At 47.8% G+C, this 14,367-nt stretch overlaps 1 protein-coding gene across 2 annotated transcripts in view; it reads left to right on the top strand.

The window, feature by feature from the left end:
- Nucleotides 1–562: 562 nt before the first annotated feature.
- Nucleotides 563–14,367, top strand: part of LOC1270096 (filamin-C) — a 40,387-nt gene continuing 26,582 nt past the window's right edge. The window contains exons 1-4 of one of the 2 annotated variants that reach the window (XM_061648240.1): nt 563–868; nt 12,724–13,082; nt 13,155–13,805; nt 13,877–14,361. In XM_061648240.1, coding sequence (XP_061504224.1) covers nt 12,852–13,082; nt 13,155–13,805; nt 13,877–14,361 — 1,367 coding nt within the window. In that variant the 5' untranslated portion in view covers nt 563–868; nt 12,724–12,851. The remainder of the gene's footprint in view (nt 869–12,723; nt 13,083–13,154; nt 13,806–13,876; nt 14,362–14,367) is intronic. The other variant, XM_061648235.1, reaches the window with a different exon arrangement.

Below are 14,367 nucleotides of genomic sequence, written 5' to 3'. Positions count from 1 at the left end.
CCTCAAAGCAGTAGGAGTGTAAAAGAGTCTAGTATCATAAAGGTACTTGAGAAAACGATCTTTAAACAAATGCATTTTAGCTGAAAAACACGAATTCCGAGAACGTATGAAATTTCACGTTTTTAAACAAAAAGACTTTGGTTAAGGTAAGTTGCTAGATTAGTTTTATGATACTGTAAGCGAATTAAAAATTAAAATTATATATGTGTTATTCTTGGTCGCTCTGCCGAAAGATTATTTAACGTTAGTCGGGAGTTTGACAACCCCGCTACCCATCGTGACGGCTTAGCCCTTTTAGCGCTTTCTCGGTAAATTTATTTTCTTTACCAGTTTAATTTGTATCGTTTTTATGTTGATTTTTTCCATTTTAATTTTTTATTATGTTTTTTTAATAGCGAACAAATATTCTATAAAACAAACAAAAATCAACAATTTCTCATGCTTTTTTCATTTCTCAATCTCATTCGCTCTATCTTTCCACCATCCGGCCCATAGTGCAGCAACCAGGCAACCAGAGAGGGCATCTCTCAACGAGCACCGAGACCCGCAACCGCTCAACCATCGCAGCACCGACCGTCACAAAAACTGTCGAGCAGCGCAAGCGTTCGGACGCACGTAACTCCGGTCCCCGGATCAAGCTGAACGGTTTGACGTTCACCACAGTGGAACAATATTGTTGTTTACCGTCAAATCAAAACCAGTGTGTGTGTATGTGTGCGTGATTGTTTCTAATCAACAAGGTGCGGTCGTTGCAGGGCGTACACATTTGCCATCAGTTTCATCGTGTGCTGTTAGAAGATTGTTCACACACAGAGCACAGTAGCGTGTGGCGTCGCCGTGCTGATGTTGCTGCGAAGAATCCGCACAGGTGAGTTGCTGCCGCAAGTGCGAGTGAGCAAGCGAGCTAGTGTTTGAGCTGGTGTGAGTGAGCGGGTGCGGAAGAACGTGCTGCAAAAGGGCGGGAAAAGGGCAGGCAGGGGCAAAGGCAGGGCGTTCAGTTCAGTTTCCAGGAATGTGCGCGCATAAATCGCATGAATCACATCGCCGAGGCTGAAGTGCATCCGCGCCTACTGATCTCTGTGTGTAACCGTCCGCCAGTGTGTGTGTGTGTGTGAAGGTGGTGTGTGACACAAGCAAGCAAGCAAGCAAAAAAAGGGCGGAGGATTAAGATGGCGCACCTTGAAGATATATTGTGCAAGCGCGAAACCGTATCCCGTAGGGCGGCGAGGTGTGTGTAGCGGAGTTACCTGGCAAAGGGAAAGGGAGACTCCCATTCCATCGCTCACGTCGCGCGAACCCTTTCCGTTTCCTTTTGCCTTTTTACACACTTACACCCCAACGACGGGTGGTCAACGGTTCGGTATCGCTGTGCTATTGTTCAGACGAGATCTTGATTTCAAAAAAAGAGAAAAACACCCTTTCGGTCCAGCATCACTACCACCACCAACAGCTCCAGCTGAACACTTCCGCTTTCCGAGCGGCAAGTACCCCAGCATCATCATCATATCGCGTCACCCCGACTAAACAATGCAGTTTCATCAAAACCACTGTGCGCGGTGTGTCTTTGTGTACGTTTTGTGAGTGCACCGCAGTGATTGTGTGGTGGGGTTGCGGGGGAATATTTTTACAAAAATGAAATCATCCCAAAAATAGTAACGCCGTGCGGGCACACCACACAGCGGCTTATGATGGTGATCGGGCGAGTTCATGTGCCCGCGCGTGCGCACTGAACGGTGTGAGGTGAATAATAAAATGTGTCACAATTCAGAAAAAAGTGTACATTAGTGTGTAGGTGTGGTTGCTGGTTGTGTTAGGAGGACAGCATCACCATCAAGCGCGAAATAAACAGTGACGAAAGAAAGAGAACGAAAGTGTTTTACGGCGGATTTACAGACAATCCCCGCGCGATAGAAAAACGATAGATTTCAGCGCAACGCCTAGCGACGAACCTTAGCAACGCAAGGGCTTGCTTCGACGATTTGCTGTTTGCCATGTGTGCCTTCTTTCTTGTGTTTGCGGATGTGGAGTGTGTGTTTGTGTGTTGGTGTTGTTCCAGTGTCGCGAGCCCGCCCATACATGTACCCCCTCCCCCTCTCTCCTTTCTCACCATGAATGTGACCTTGCGACAAGATTGAGCAAAAAAAAAAAGCATCTAAGTCACCATTTTGTAACACCCATTGGGACAGTAAATCGGTAACAAAACGTAACGTACACTCAAACACCTTTAAAACCCACCAACTCAGGTCTACACACTTGTTCCGGTCGTAACGTTTACGATGATTAGGGGGAGAAGGTTAGCTTTCTAGGTCGAAGCGGCAACGTTTGTTGCGTGTATTCCGTCTTTGCTGTAATCGTACAGAACCACTTAACACCACTGTACAGCCCAGGCGAGAGTGTCGCGTACTGCACAGGGAGCGAAGTTTACCGAAGTTTATGTAATAAGGCAAACAAATTACGCAACGGTCAAATACCATTCCGGCCACCGGGACACAGGGGTGGACAAAGGCGCAAGCACAGTGTTGCGAGTGTTGTTTGTTTTGTGTGCGACTGGATTGGATTGCAAGTGCTTTTTCCTTGCCAGATTGTACAGTTTACACATCCCCCTCTTGTACGGCTGGGGAAGCTGGGAAGCTGCTGAAAAACGTAATCGGATTGGAACTGGTTTCAAAAAAACAGAAAGGAAAGCAATGAAAGCACTGCGGGTAATATTCATATTTTATTGCTCATTTTTCAACATACTCTTATGTACACGGGAGGATTTGAAACGAACGTGTTCTTCTCCCATATGTTCGCTTGATTCGGCCCAAACATAGCCGAACGGTTCGGTTGCATGGCAAGCGGATGGGCTTTTCTTCGCAATTGCCATCGGTAGGGTGTCCTTCTACCTTCGCGCTACGGTCTCAGACCTTTTCAATGACCAACGCAAACCCCCCCCCCCCCCCCCCCCCTTAAGCCTTCACCCCTCAAAACCACCCCTGTGGGTGATTTGTTTTGGTGGTGCTACTACCCTTATGTGTATAAAGCAAGAGACAGAGAAAGAGAGAGAGAGAGCTCGAGAGTGAGTGAGTAGGAGAGAGACTCACTGTATCAGTGCGCGTGTAGGTGAGACGAGCTTAAAAAAAAACCAGTCTGCGACGCATTTCGGCCGCATGGTCCAGCATCGCGCGTTTCGTCTCGGCAAGGAGCGAGGCTTTATTTCTCGCTCTTTTCTCCTTCGGATTCTGCTACACGCGTTTGCGCATTTTTTTCTCTTTTTTGCGCCACTCACTCTTTGAAGCTTCATTCTTCCAATCAAGCGCAATAGTGGGGCCAACCCGGGGGTGGCGGTGCGGTTGTGTGTTAATTGCGCGGCGAGTTGCCGCCGGACGTTGCGCCAACGAAAGTGACGGACGACGAGACGACGACAGAATGAAGCAACTCGCGTATCGTACCCGGCAAAGGATCTTATCGTGCAACCGGACGATACGGATACCCTCCGCTCCGTTTCGAAAACTTTCACGATCGTTCGAAAAACAAAAACAAAAAATCGAAAGTAAATCCTTCTCGCACGCTCCGCTGCGCCTGGCAACGTTCTCGAACGCGTGTTTCTATTATTTTTATAACATTATGACATTCCATCGTGTTCGATCGTACGCAACAACGCTCCAAATAAGGCGCGCGAGGGGAACCTCGACGTGTAGAGCACAACCGCACACGCACACGCAGAGGGCACACATACAGGCGAGCGTAAAAATCCAAATACACGAATCATTTCGGGAGGAAGGTGATTTTTGTAGGTTAAGTTCTACGGTGGCTAACACCAGCCGGGGCACGCATCCTACGCATCTGCAGTGCGAACAAAAAAAAAAAACGCGATGGCGTCATCGTCGCCAACAGATCCGGGGCGCCTTCTTCTCACCTTCGGCGAGTGGTATGACCGCGTAACCAACGCAGAGCAACGCAGACCCGAGGAATGCCCGCGTCCTCCGAGTGTTTCTGTATTCAATTCCGAGCACTCCAACGCAGCATCGCAAACACGGGCTAACGTCCCTGGGGTTGCTGGCGTTGCTGGCGGCCACCGCCAGACGCTTGCAAACGATCGAACAACCCAGCTCGAACCAAGCTAGGTGCGTAGGGGTGTTGCGATTGCGATTTGCATTTTTACCGTAGGTCGAAATGGGATCGCGATCGAGGGAGTAAGGGTAGCAGCAGCAGCACCGTGTAACGAACGCTCCCGCACATATCGCGCGTGGTTGCTCGTATTCAGATTCACTTTCGAACGCGAGCTCGGCAAAAGACCGGAACCACCGGAAATAGATGAAGCGAACGTGCGGGGGCGTACCCGGTGGTGATGGAGATTTGCCAATAGGAGAAGAAAAAAACACACACATTATCGATCAATCAACTCCATTCATGTGATGGAGGGGGGATGAGGAAGGCATCAACTGTATACAGGTTTTGGCATACATTAAGCGATTTCTAATCGTTTGCCACATGATCGTAAATAGGCGTGTACGGTTTGATTTCTGAATGGAAACGTTTCTTTGCTAGCTGTTGCCACTTATCCAAAGACTCAAAGTGACGAACCTCAAATAGCTGAAGATACTCATACGATGTGGAGCAGAGTTTTAAACAAAGTATTATGATTTAAATACTAACATGTGGATTTGTACGGTTGTCACCTGTTAAAAGATTTCAACTGTGCCATAAAAGACTTAAAGCGACGAACGTATGAGCCTTGCACACTGTTGCCGCCTATCAAGAGATTCAAAGTGACGAACCTCAACGGCGTCAAGGTACTCATGCAATGTGGTTTTAAACAATGTATTATGATTTATTTGCAAGCGTTTCAGTTTGTATAGCTGTCTCCTGTTAAAACACTTGAACTATGCCACCAGTTAGAAGACTTAACTGATGATCGTTCAAGGCATGTATGATCACACCATGCACCACTAATAAAAAGACTCAAAGTGACGAACCTAAAAATATTTCTCCTGCGACATGACGGATGGATTAAAATAAGAGTATTTTAATTTTAAATGCAAACGAGTCGATTGGAATGATTGACACCTGTTACACAATAGAAAGCAATAATCCTCCAACTCATACACATCGGTCATAATCAAAAGACTTAAAGTGACGAACGTTATTTAATTTACTCAATTTTTTCTCTCTGTGGACAATCATCAATCAATTCGTAGTACCAACCCATCACCACCCGGTGGGCGTGTTGATAGGGACGAGGAAACGCCTTTTTAATCACACCCCCCGATACATCAAAAGGCTCATACGTGATCACATAAGCGACGAACCTGCTTTCGAATTCCGGCCACCTCAACACAGCGCAATAACAATTCATGCAATATAATTTAACAAATTTGATCCATTACGTGATTAACAGCCCCTCCCCCCTCCATCAAGTAGTGATCAAGCCATTTCGCTTCCGGTGTGGGGAATGCGCTCCTTCCCCACGTGCTCCAATTACATTCCTGTTCAACGTACACGTTGAATCACGCCGCGACATTTCTTCTTTCTCATTGTAACGCAGACAGTAGAACAACAACAACAGCAAAAAACAGGGCTCATCACTCAAGATGCGATCGTGCCACTGCTGCTGCTGCCTCGAACTGCACACACAGCTGTGCACGTGCAATCCATTTAATTCTACATACCGTTGAACAAAAAGGTGCATTAGCGAGGGCCAGCTATGTAGCCAGCTGCACTTCGAACGGGCCGAACAATGGCGCAGGGCCTTTAATTTCGAGCGAGCTGCTTGACTCGAGCTGCTGGGAACCGACCCTGACACGTTCTCACAGCACTTTGCCCATTTATCGCTGGTTTCAAGGTTTCCGGGGAAGAGAGCAGATTCCCTGCAAGCCCGGCTAGGAGAGGTAGCAGCAGATAAGCAAATGCGAAATGTATGGATGGAACTCTATGTTAATGAAGTGTTTAAGTGAGAAGCTACCGCGGAGGTTGGTGGAGGAGCGCTTATCAACCGAATTAAATCTGATGACACGATGAACCTTAAGCACGTGCGTGTTTTTATGCACGCTTTTTGTGTGTCTGAACAGTTGACCTACTGCAAGGGCATTGAAATGTCAAAAAAGGGTAACAACAATAGCCGTTTGATGTGCAAAACATGATGACGTGGGGCGGCATAGAAACGAAAACCATCCACGGTTTGGGAATTAATTGTGCAATTACACAGTGCCTGGATTTATTTTGTCATTTATTCCGCTGCACTGATGATTACCGCTCTCTACGACCGGGAATGACCAAGCAGCAGCCGCACACCGCTGGTAGCACATTCACCGGGTGGCCCACTTCGCAGCTCGATGAATTAGACTCATTAGACAGGGCGGCAAACAAAAAGAAATCTACCCCCAACAACCGTGCAAAGACTCAAATTGAATGATTTGTTTTTGTCTTTGCGAGCGGCATCTTCGACGGAGCATCAACGCTGCCTCCCATCGAATCGGAGTGCTAATTTGATAATAACTTCAGCGCACCGTCTCTTGTTTTGGTTGGGCGGTCGTCCCCAAACCCCCCAAAACAAGGTCTGGTGTAAGGCGCCGTCGTGAAGAATTCTTTGCATTTTTTTTTTGTTGTTTTAGCATGAAACATTCAATTAAACCGAGCGACATTGTCGAACTTCCATATTGGGCGCGCGCAGAAAAAGGTAACGCAACGATATTAAAAGCCCGGAAAGTCCTTCGCGGTTGTCATATTTCAGCATAAAGGATGTTGTGGATGTGCATTATCACAAAAGGCAAGCGGACTCATGCAGGAGAAGAGGGCTCAAGGTTGCGTTTCGGAATTGTTCGGTCGGTCGGAATTGCCATGTACGATATGCCATTTCGATCGCTTTGAACCCTAATGATTGTGCGGTTATTAGTCAACGGGCTGACCTCTTCGCCGACCCTCAACCGTCGTCTCAAGCTTGATGTGTGGCGCGTATTATTTTCTCCTCCTGCCAATTCAGTCTACCGCTCAGTGCTATGCCTTCTCCCATTCATTCGACATGACCATCAGCATCGATAGCGCGACGGCAGTTTATCTTCGCCAGTCAAGGTTCCCACAGTCAAGGGAGATGATTTTTTTTATTATTAAATCTCTTCGTAGCTTTTCTCTTTCTCCACCCCTACTGGGGCGGACGCAGGCGATTATCATTATGGTAAAGTTGTTGGCAGGCCTGAGCAGCCGAAGAGACAGTTCGGGTGACACAATTTTCATACCGTCCCATTTCCTTCTGCCGGTAGCGACTTTCGCGAACGCCGAGAAAACCGAGAAGCGCACAAAACGCAACACAAAACTATTAGCCGGAGAGCGTGTCAGAGAGCAACGAACGACCTACTGCTGGATTGGCTGACGCGGTCTTAATTAACCCACCATCGCCATTATGTCAGGTGGGGTTGGTAGTATTGCGGGTGCTCAATCGTTGGCTACCGGGCTACCGTATCAAGATAAGATTCGCACGTTCGTTCGCGACGGACTCTCGCGGTGCGATTTGTGTTTCAATTATTTTCTAGCTCATTGCTTCCTCCACGACCAGCTGTGCGCGCGAGCACGGTACGCACCAATCGTAATTGATTGTGGTGATTTTTGGCCGCAAAGCCTCTACCCGCCGCAGGTAGCGTCCAATAACCGGACCAACAATTTGGGTCGGCAAAGGGTTTGGTACCGGTTTTTTTTTCTTTTCGGGAGGGATTGGTATGTAGTACAAGATTGTAGTTATTACATAATCAAAGAAGAGAGAGGCAGAGAGAGAGCGAGACAGTTGGATTGAAAGGCCTTTTAATACGATCATTCCGATCAGCTGGGAGGGGAAAAAGTGGGCAACAGCGACACCAATGAAGATCTCTGCCAAAGTCACAAATGTGACGGTTTTGGGATCGTTTAAAAACCCAAGAAGAAGAAGAAGAAGAAGAAGAAGAAAAAAGGGCAAACTAATTGGGGTACAATATTTATGCTTCCTGGCACGGCACGGCGCAAATTGCCAAGCACCACCGAACCGTGCACAAACCAAAAGCTCACACCTCGCGACGCTTTAGGCATTCGTATTTCGACGCTTCCCGTTTGTTTTTTGGCAGCTGCGGGCCAGTGCTTGCCGCTGAAACCTTTCCATTTTTCCAAAACGTTTCAAAACTCCGTACCCGCTGCTCCTCCTCCAACCAGGCTCCTCTTCATAACCTCAAAACCTATCGATGCGTAGCGGGAAAACTAGACATGCGACGACGCCAACGAGTGCAGCCGAAAAAGCAAGTGTCTTGCAAGCCGAAGAGCAAGCAAGGTGTGAGAAGGAGTGTGTGGTTTGATTCCCCTTCCCAAGCCCCAGTGACCAGGACGTTTGAAAGTCCAATTGGTTGCATTTCGTGACCGGTTACTGATGATGGACTCCGGAAAAAAAATCGACCGGCTGGCTGAAGTGTGCCAGTGTATATTGGAGTCCATCCATTTACTTTTGTATTTACTACACCTTTGCAACCATTTTATTGAGCCAAACAAACAAAGCAAAACAACACAAAAAACTGGTATGTAAAAGGTGAGTTGTGAGGATTGAGGATTTGAAATGGCAGTGCCAGCAGCACGATCAGCTATCAAGAGGACGACGATCGTTGATTGAAATCACCGTCGATCAGCAACAGCACTTTTATTCAATACAAATGCCATACTCGTGCGGGCTGACCTTCGGCGCCCGGTTGTTTGATTGTTTGTTTGCTTGTTTGGTTGTACAAAAAAAGAGAAGCAAAATGATAATGTGACCGATTACCTTCCCTCCATTTGATGCAAAAGGCCATCAAACAAAACACACTGAAAAACACACAGCAACTTATCATCTGCTTATTGGCAGGCAGGCTGTAGAAGGAAACTCTCCTGCAATGCTGTCGCTATAGTGAGCTTTTTTTGAATAAAGAAAAGGCCGTCCCCATGCGTGACCAACCTGTCTCGTAAAGTAATAGATAATGAGGCGGTTTATCGATATCGATGTGTGCTCCATTCGGTTTCCGGCCATCGTGAACGCAGAAATAGCACACGTCATGATTTAATAGGTTTTCCAATATGGAGCTGCGTAGTGCGAACGATTCCAAAACCGCGCCAATGCGTCAACGCACCCGGGGAGGGTTTTATGCTGGTTTGACTCCGGAGTCCACGGCACCACCCGGGTCACACCTTTCCGAGTGCGTTGTCATTCCACTTCCGCCGTTCGATCGCCATGTGCATGTGGCGCGCGTGTTTGCCGATGGCGATGTCACCTGGCCTCGCGATGGCGACGCGGCACCTTACTGCCATTGCTCATGTGAATGCCGCCACAACCAGCAGATGGCAGGCTAGAAGGTGAGCATTTAGTTGAATATTCATTAGAAGAAGCAAAGCGAGCCACAATTAAAGCCGCGCCACCAAGCGACGAACCTTCCGAGCGGGTTTATGAGCTCACCGCCGCGTAAGGAATTTTACTGTTGATTGATCAACAAATCAACAACCAGGGACGACCGCGGGCACAATGACATCGCGCCTGTGTGCTGGTTGTAAGCTCGCGTCATCATGCAGCCATCTCGCGGGTTAAACGGTGTGGCAATACATTACAAAGCAGGAAACTCCCCAATGCAATTAAAACATTGTCCAATAATTAAAAATAAATTGTACAATAAGATACTTTTTTCTAATAGTTTTCCTTTAAAATACACACACTTTTTGTCGCACCCAACAGCGCTGCTCACAGCCGGCGGGTTGTGACGGTAAACAACAGTCGACGACTATTCACGATCGTTGTGTTTGTGACGATCGCGTTCAACGTATGCACACAGCCACACGCAAACAGAGTGCCAGCTCGTACTATTACACCTGTAAAGCCAGTGGGTGGGTGTTCAGAGGGTGGAACTGATGCTTGCGAGGAATGCGGGGAGAGCTTCCCCCCACCTTGAGTGTGCGGCGCGCACCGGTGTGGTGACCGATTTTGTTTTCGCGCTCTGTCGTGGTGGTATGCTGTGCGCACTGCGTTACGTCATCTTCACCAGTGGAAATGGTCAGCATTTACACACATGTGCAAATGGGCAAAAGAAGAGGGTGTAAGAAAGAGAGAGAGAGAGAGCGAGAGAAGAGTGAAAGAGAATGGAAATAACAGCATGGCTTCAGTTTCACTTGGGAAACACATGTTTTTAGATAGTTGTACATTCTAAAGAAAAAGGAGGAAAGCAAATAAGCAAACTTCAACCAGACATGAGTCATGTGTTAAAACATTTGTTTAAACATATTTTCAGTTACTAGCTTTAGTGAGTGAAAAGCTTAAAAAAATAGTAAATAATGAAATCGCTCATTCCTAATATTAATTATTCCGATAACGATATACAGTTTACTTTTACGTTTCTTGTTGCAAGTAGGAATAACGCAGTCAACAGGTGAACATCATTTAAAAAATGGCATATTCGATAACAAACTAAAAGCAGAGATTTGATTTTTTGTAGAATGGTAAAAGTATGATTAAGAAACGCCATTGAAAAGGAATCAATATCGGTACAATTTGGTGTATTATAAGCGGTGTTTTAAGAGAACATGCCATGCTTTTAAAGGTTTTAACGATCAATTTGTAAGTAGGAAATATACATCTCCTTCGATTATAGCACTGAAAACTGTACAAATTGTACACAAATGTCAAACACTAGTTTGTTTTTTGGAAAGACTGCAGTTTTCAAAGGATCTGATGTAATTGGCGGTCCCTATATAGAGCATTCTCTTCTGTAGTGTGGTGTGGTTATGCATATCGTTGGATAAAACGTATTGAAAACGTTTCAAAAAATACGACACGACATGCTATACGACTTCTAAGATGGCCGAACTGTTCTGAGATTCCCTGTAGATCGAGGTGCTTGTTACTAGGTATAGAAAGCTTTTAAAATCGTCGAAAAATAGGCGAAAGTGATTTTTTAGAAAATTATTAAATAGATGCGCCATAGAAATAGATGCGCCAAGAGTAAAATAAATATTCACATACCGATATCTAGTTCAAGGCATAACAGTTTCGTACAAGTGGAGCGTCACAATAATATTTACGCATTTCCGACTGTTTATGAAAACCAGGTCCTGAGGCAGGCAGCACAAGCAAGCAAGTTGCGTTAGGGATAAGTTTTCACTACATAATTTTATAAAATATCGGAACGTAAAGAATCTTCGACCAGTCACAATGATGTTTGACGTTTAGACGGATAGTCAATCCTTGCTACGGGGGGACGGTCCATTCTAGGTTTGAACCCATGGCGAGCGACATCTAATAGAGTTGACGACTGTACCATGGGACCGCTTGTCATCTAATAGTCGCAATGAGGTTCTTCCCTCTAGTCGTTTTTCGATTGTATGAGCGTCTACTAGCATTAGTTCAGCATTTAAAGTATTATTGTATTTTACATCTATCTCTCGTTAAGCCGAATGCGGCGGATTTTAAGTGTAGTAAAATTGCACAAAAATTAGTGTTATTTTGGCTAAAAACCGTGAAACTCGAGATACGCGATATTTTGTGGCCGTTTTCAGTCTCTAATTATACTGTATCTCGTGAATCAGCTGTAGTTAGTATAGTGATGGGGCGTTTGTGTACTATAGTCGTCAAATCGTAAGACTTAATAACATGCCCGTCATGGGTTCAAGCCTCATATATGGTCCTCCTCTCCCTCCGTCTGACTACATCCGGCTGCTTGGTACAGAATCTGTCTTGAAAGCCTTAATAGGCCTGCATGTCCGCGTAGGACATTAAGAAAAGAAGAAGGAGAAGGTGTAGTTAGTACACTTTCTGAACTCTATCTATGATATTGAGTAACACGTTACCTTGTTTATGATGTGACAGTCTATGACAAGTCGTCGCATGGACTTCAACAGGGATACGAAAAATATCCGAAGCACAGAACACCCCCAACACAAAAGTTAATTGATGGGAAAACTCGGAAGTGTAAGCTTTTTGTGCAATTTTTGATTAATAACCTCTCGACCCGATTCTGCCAAAGCTACGCGAACCGTACATCCTGCGCATTAGCAAACAACATAAATCATAAAGAACTCCAACAAAACAAAAATCCGATAAAGATATCATGTCGGCCACAATCTGTCTAGCTGCTTGCTACTAGACTTATCATGGGCCAAGTTCCCAAAAACAAAAGAAGCCTACACCGCGTTATGAATTTATGCTCAATTAACCATGAAAAAGTCATCACGTTTTACAGCGCAGCTTTGCCAATAAACTATCATTCGCGCGGTTTCCTTCGTATACGCATACGCCTTGTTTCGCGCTTCCCATGTGTGGAGGTCCTTCAGCGACGCATTATTATCGTTATCCGGAACCTAGGTGCAAACTATTCCGTTCCTTCCTCCTCATCATCACCATCGACAGCGCGTCAATCAGCGGCTGCAAATCAACGACCATCGGCGGTCGGTGACAATGTGTGGCACACAGCGGTTTGTCGGTGTGTACACTACTTCCTTCCTTCGCTTGATGGCGTTATGAATGTTTTCGTTTTGGCGCAGCACCAAACCCCATTCACATCCGTTCCGCGACGCCGAAGATCTTTGTGTTTCGGTTAGCGCGTACAAAACCACCCGCCAACCGTGCCGACCGGCTCACTCGACTAGCTACGCTCGTGAACGATAGAACACGCACTCTACGCTCTTTTTAATTTTAATTTTTTGGAGTAGAATAAAACGTTAAAATACACTCTTCCAAAAACAGAAGAAGTAAAACTTTCTGCCTTTTTATGCAAACAGGTTCGTAAAATGAGCAGCAATAGTTTTTGAGCACCGGAGCACTGCGCGAGCCCTAAACGCCACAACACGCAAAGATCGAAGAGCAGGAAGGAGAAGAACGTCTAAAGCATACCAAGCAAGCGCCCAACATGGAGCTGCCGAAGGGAGCGAAAATCACACACACCGGGCTGCTGCAGCACACGCCAGATGGCAAGACGGAGCTGCAGAAGATCACCCAGGCCGGGCTGGTGGCCCGCTCGCCCGAGGGTACAGCCGCCAAGGGCATGAACATACGTGGAAATGAGGACCTGTGGGTCGAGATTCAGGCCAACACGTTCAAGAACTGGGTGAACGAGCATCTGCGCGAGTCTGGACTTCAGGTGAGTACGGCTGCAGGGGTGGTTTTGCCATCGTAGTCCCAGGAATGAGATATTCTCCACCTTTCCCCACAGGTGATTGAGTTCCACGAGGACTTTTGCGACGGCACACTGCTCTGTGCGCTCGTCGAAGGGCTGCAGAAGCGTCCACTCAAGCCGTCCTGGAACAAACGGCCCGCCAACCAGCACCACTACCTGGAGAACGTGACCACCGCGCTGAACGCGATCGAGGCGGACGGCGTCAAGCTGGTCAACATCGGCAACGTGGACATCGTGAACGGGAACGTGAAGCTCATCCTGGGCCTGATCTGGTCGCTGATCGTGCGCTACCAGATCGGGCGCAGTAAGTTCCCGCCGCGCAAGCTGATGCTCGCCTGGCTGCAGGCCGCCCTGCCCGACTGCAAGGTGAGCAATCTGACCACGGACTGGAACAGTGGCGTGCTGCTGTCCGCCCTGCTGGACTACTGCGAGCCGGGCCTGTTCCCGCACTGGCGCACGCTCAACCAGAGCGAATCGGTGCGCAACTGCGAGCGGGCCATGAACCTGGCGTACGAGCGGTTCGGCATACCGAAGGTGCTCGAGCCGGAGTATCTCGCTTCACGCTGGCTGGACGAGCTGTCCGGCATGACGTACCTGTCCTACTTCATGCGCCCGGGCGGACCGGGCTACAACGCGACGATGAAGTGGGTGAACGGACAGATCAAGCGCCCTGTGACCAACTTTACGGTGAGTTGTTGCTGTCCATTCGAATGCCCATATCCTTATTAACTGGGCTTTTCTTCTCCTCCCTCCATCAGAGTGACTTCAACGATGGAAAAGTGTTCTGCGAAATCATCAAAGATCTTGGCGGCCCGGTGCCCGACCCGCACAAGCTCAGCTCGGACCCGTCCCAGTGGGAGAGCAACCAGCAGAAGGTGATCGACGGTGGCCTCAAGCTGGGCGTTAAGCCCGTGCTGGCCGCGAAGGATATGGCCACGGCCGACGAGGAGCATCTGGGCGTGATGGCGTACACGACCTGGCTGCGGTGGGTCGTCCCGCGCCCGCCGCTAGCGAACATGCTGACGGTGCAGCTCGAGAGCACCTCCGGGCGGGTCGGCGAGCCGACCGAGTTCCGGGTCGAGGCGCTGTCGCGCGATGTCGACATGTCGCGGGTGCGGGCGTACGTCGGCATGCCCAACACGAACACGCTCCAGCAGGTGCGGCTGGGTGCGCGGGGCGAGGGCACCTTCGTGCCGGACAAGTACGGCATGCACGAGATCGTGCTCGAGATCGATGACAACCAGTAAGG

Source organism: Anopheles gambiae, chromosome 2 (assembly GCF_943734735.2).
Source record: "Anopheles gambiae chromosome 2, idAnoGambNW_F1_1, whole genome shotgun sequence".
Classification (NCBI taxonomy): Eukaryota; Metazoa; Arthropoda; class Insecta; order Diptera; family Culicidae; genus Anopheles; species Anopheles gambiae.
This window is presented reverse-complemented; position numbering and strand designations above follow the sequence as displayed.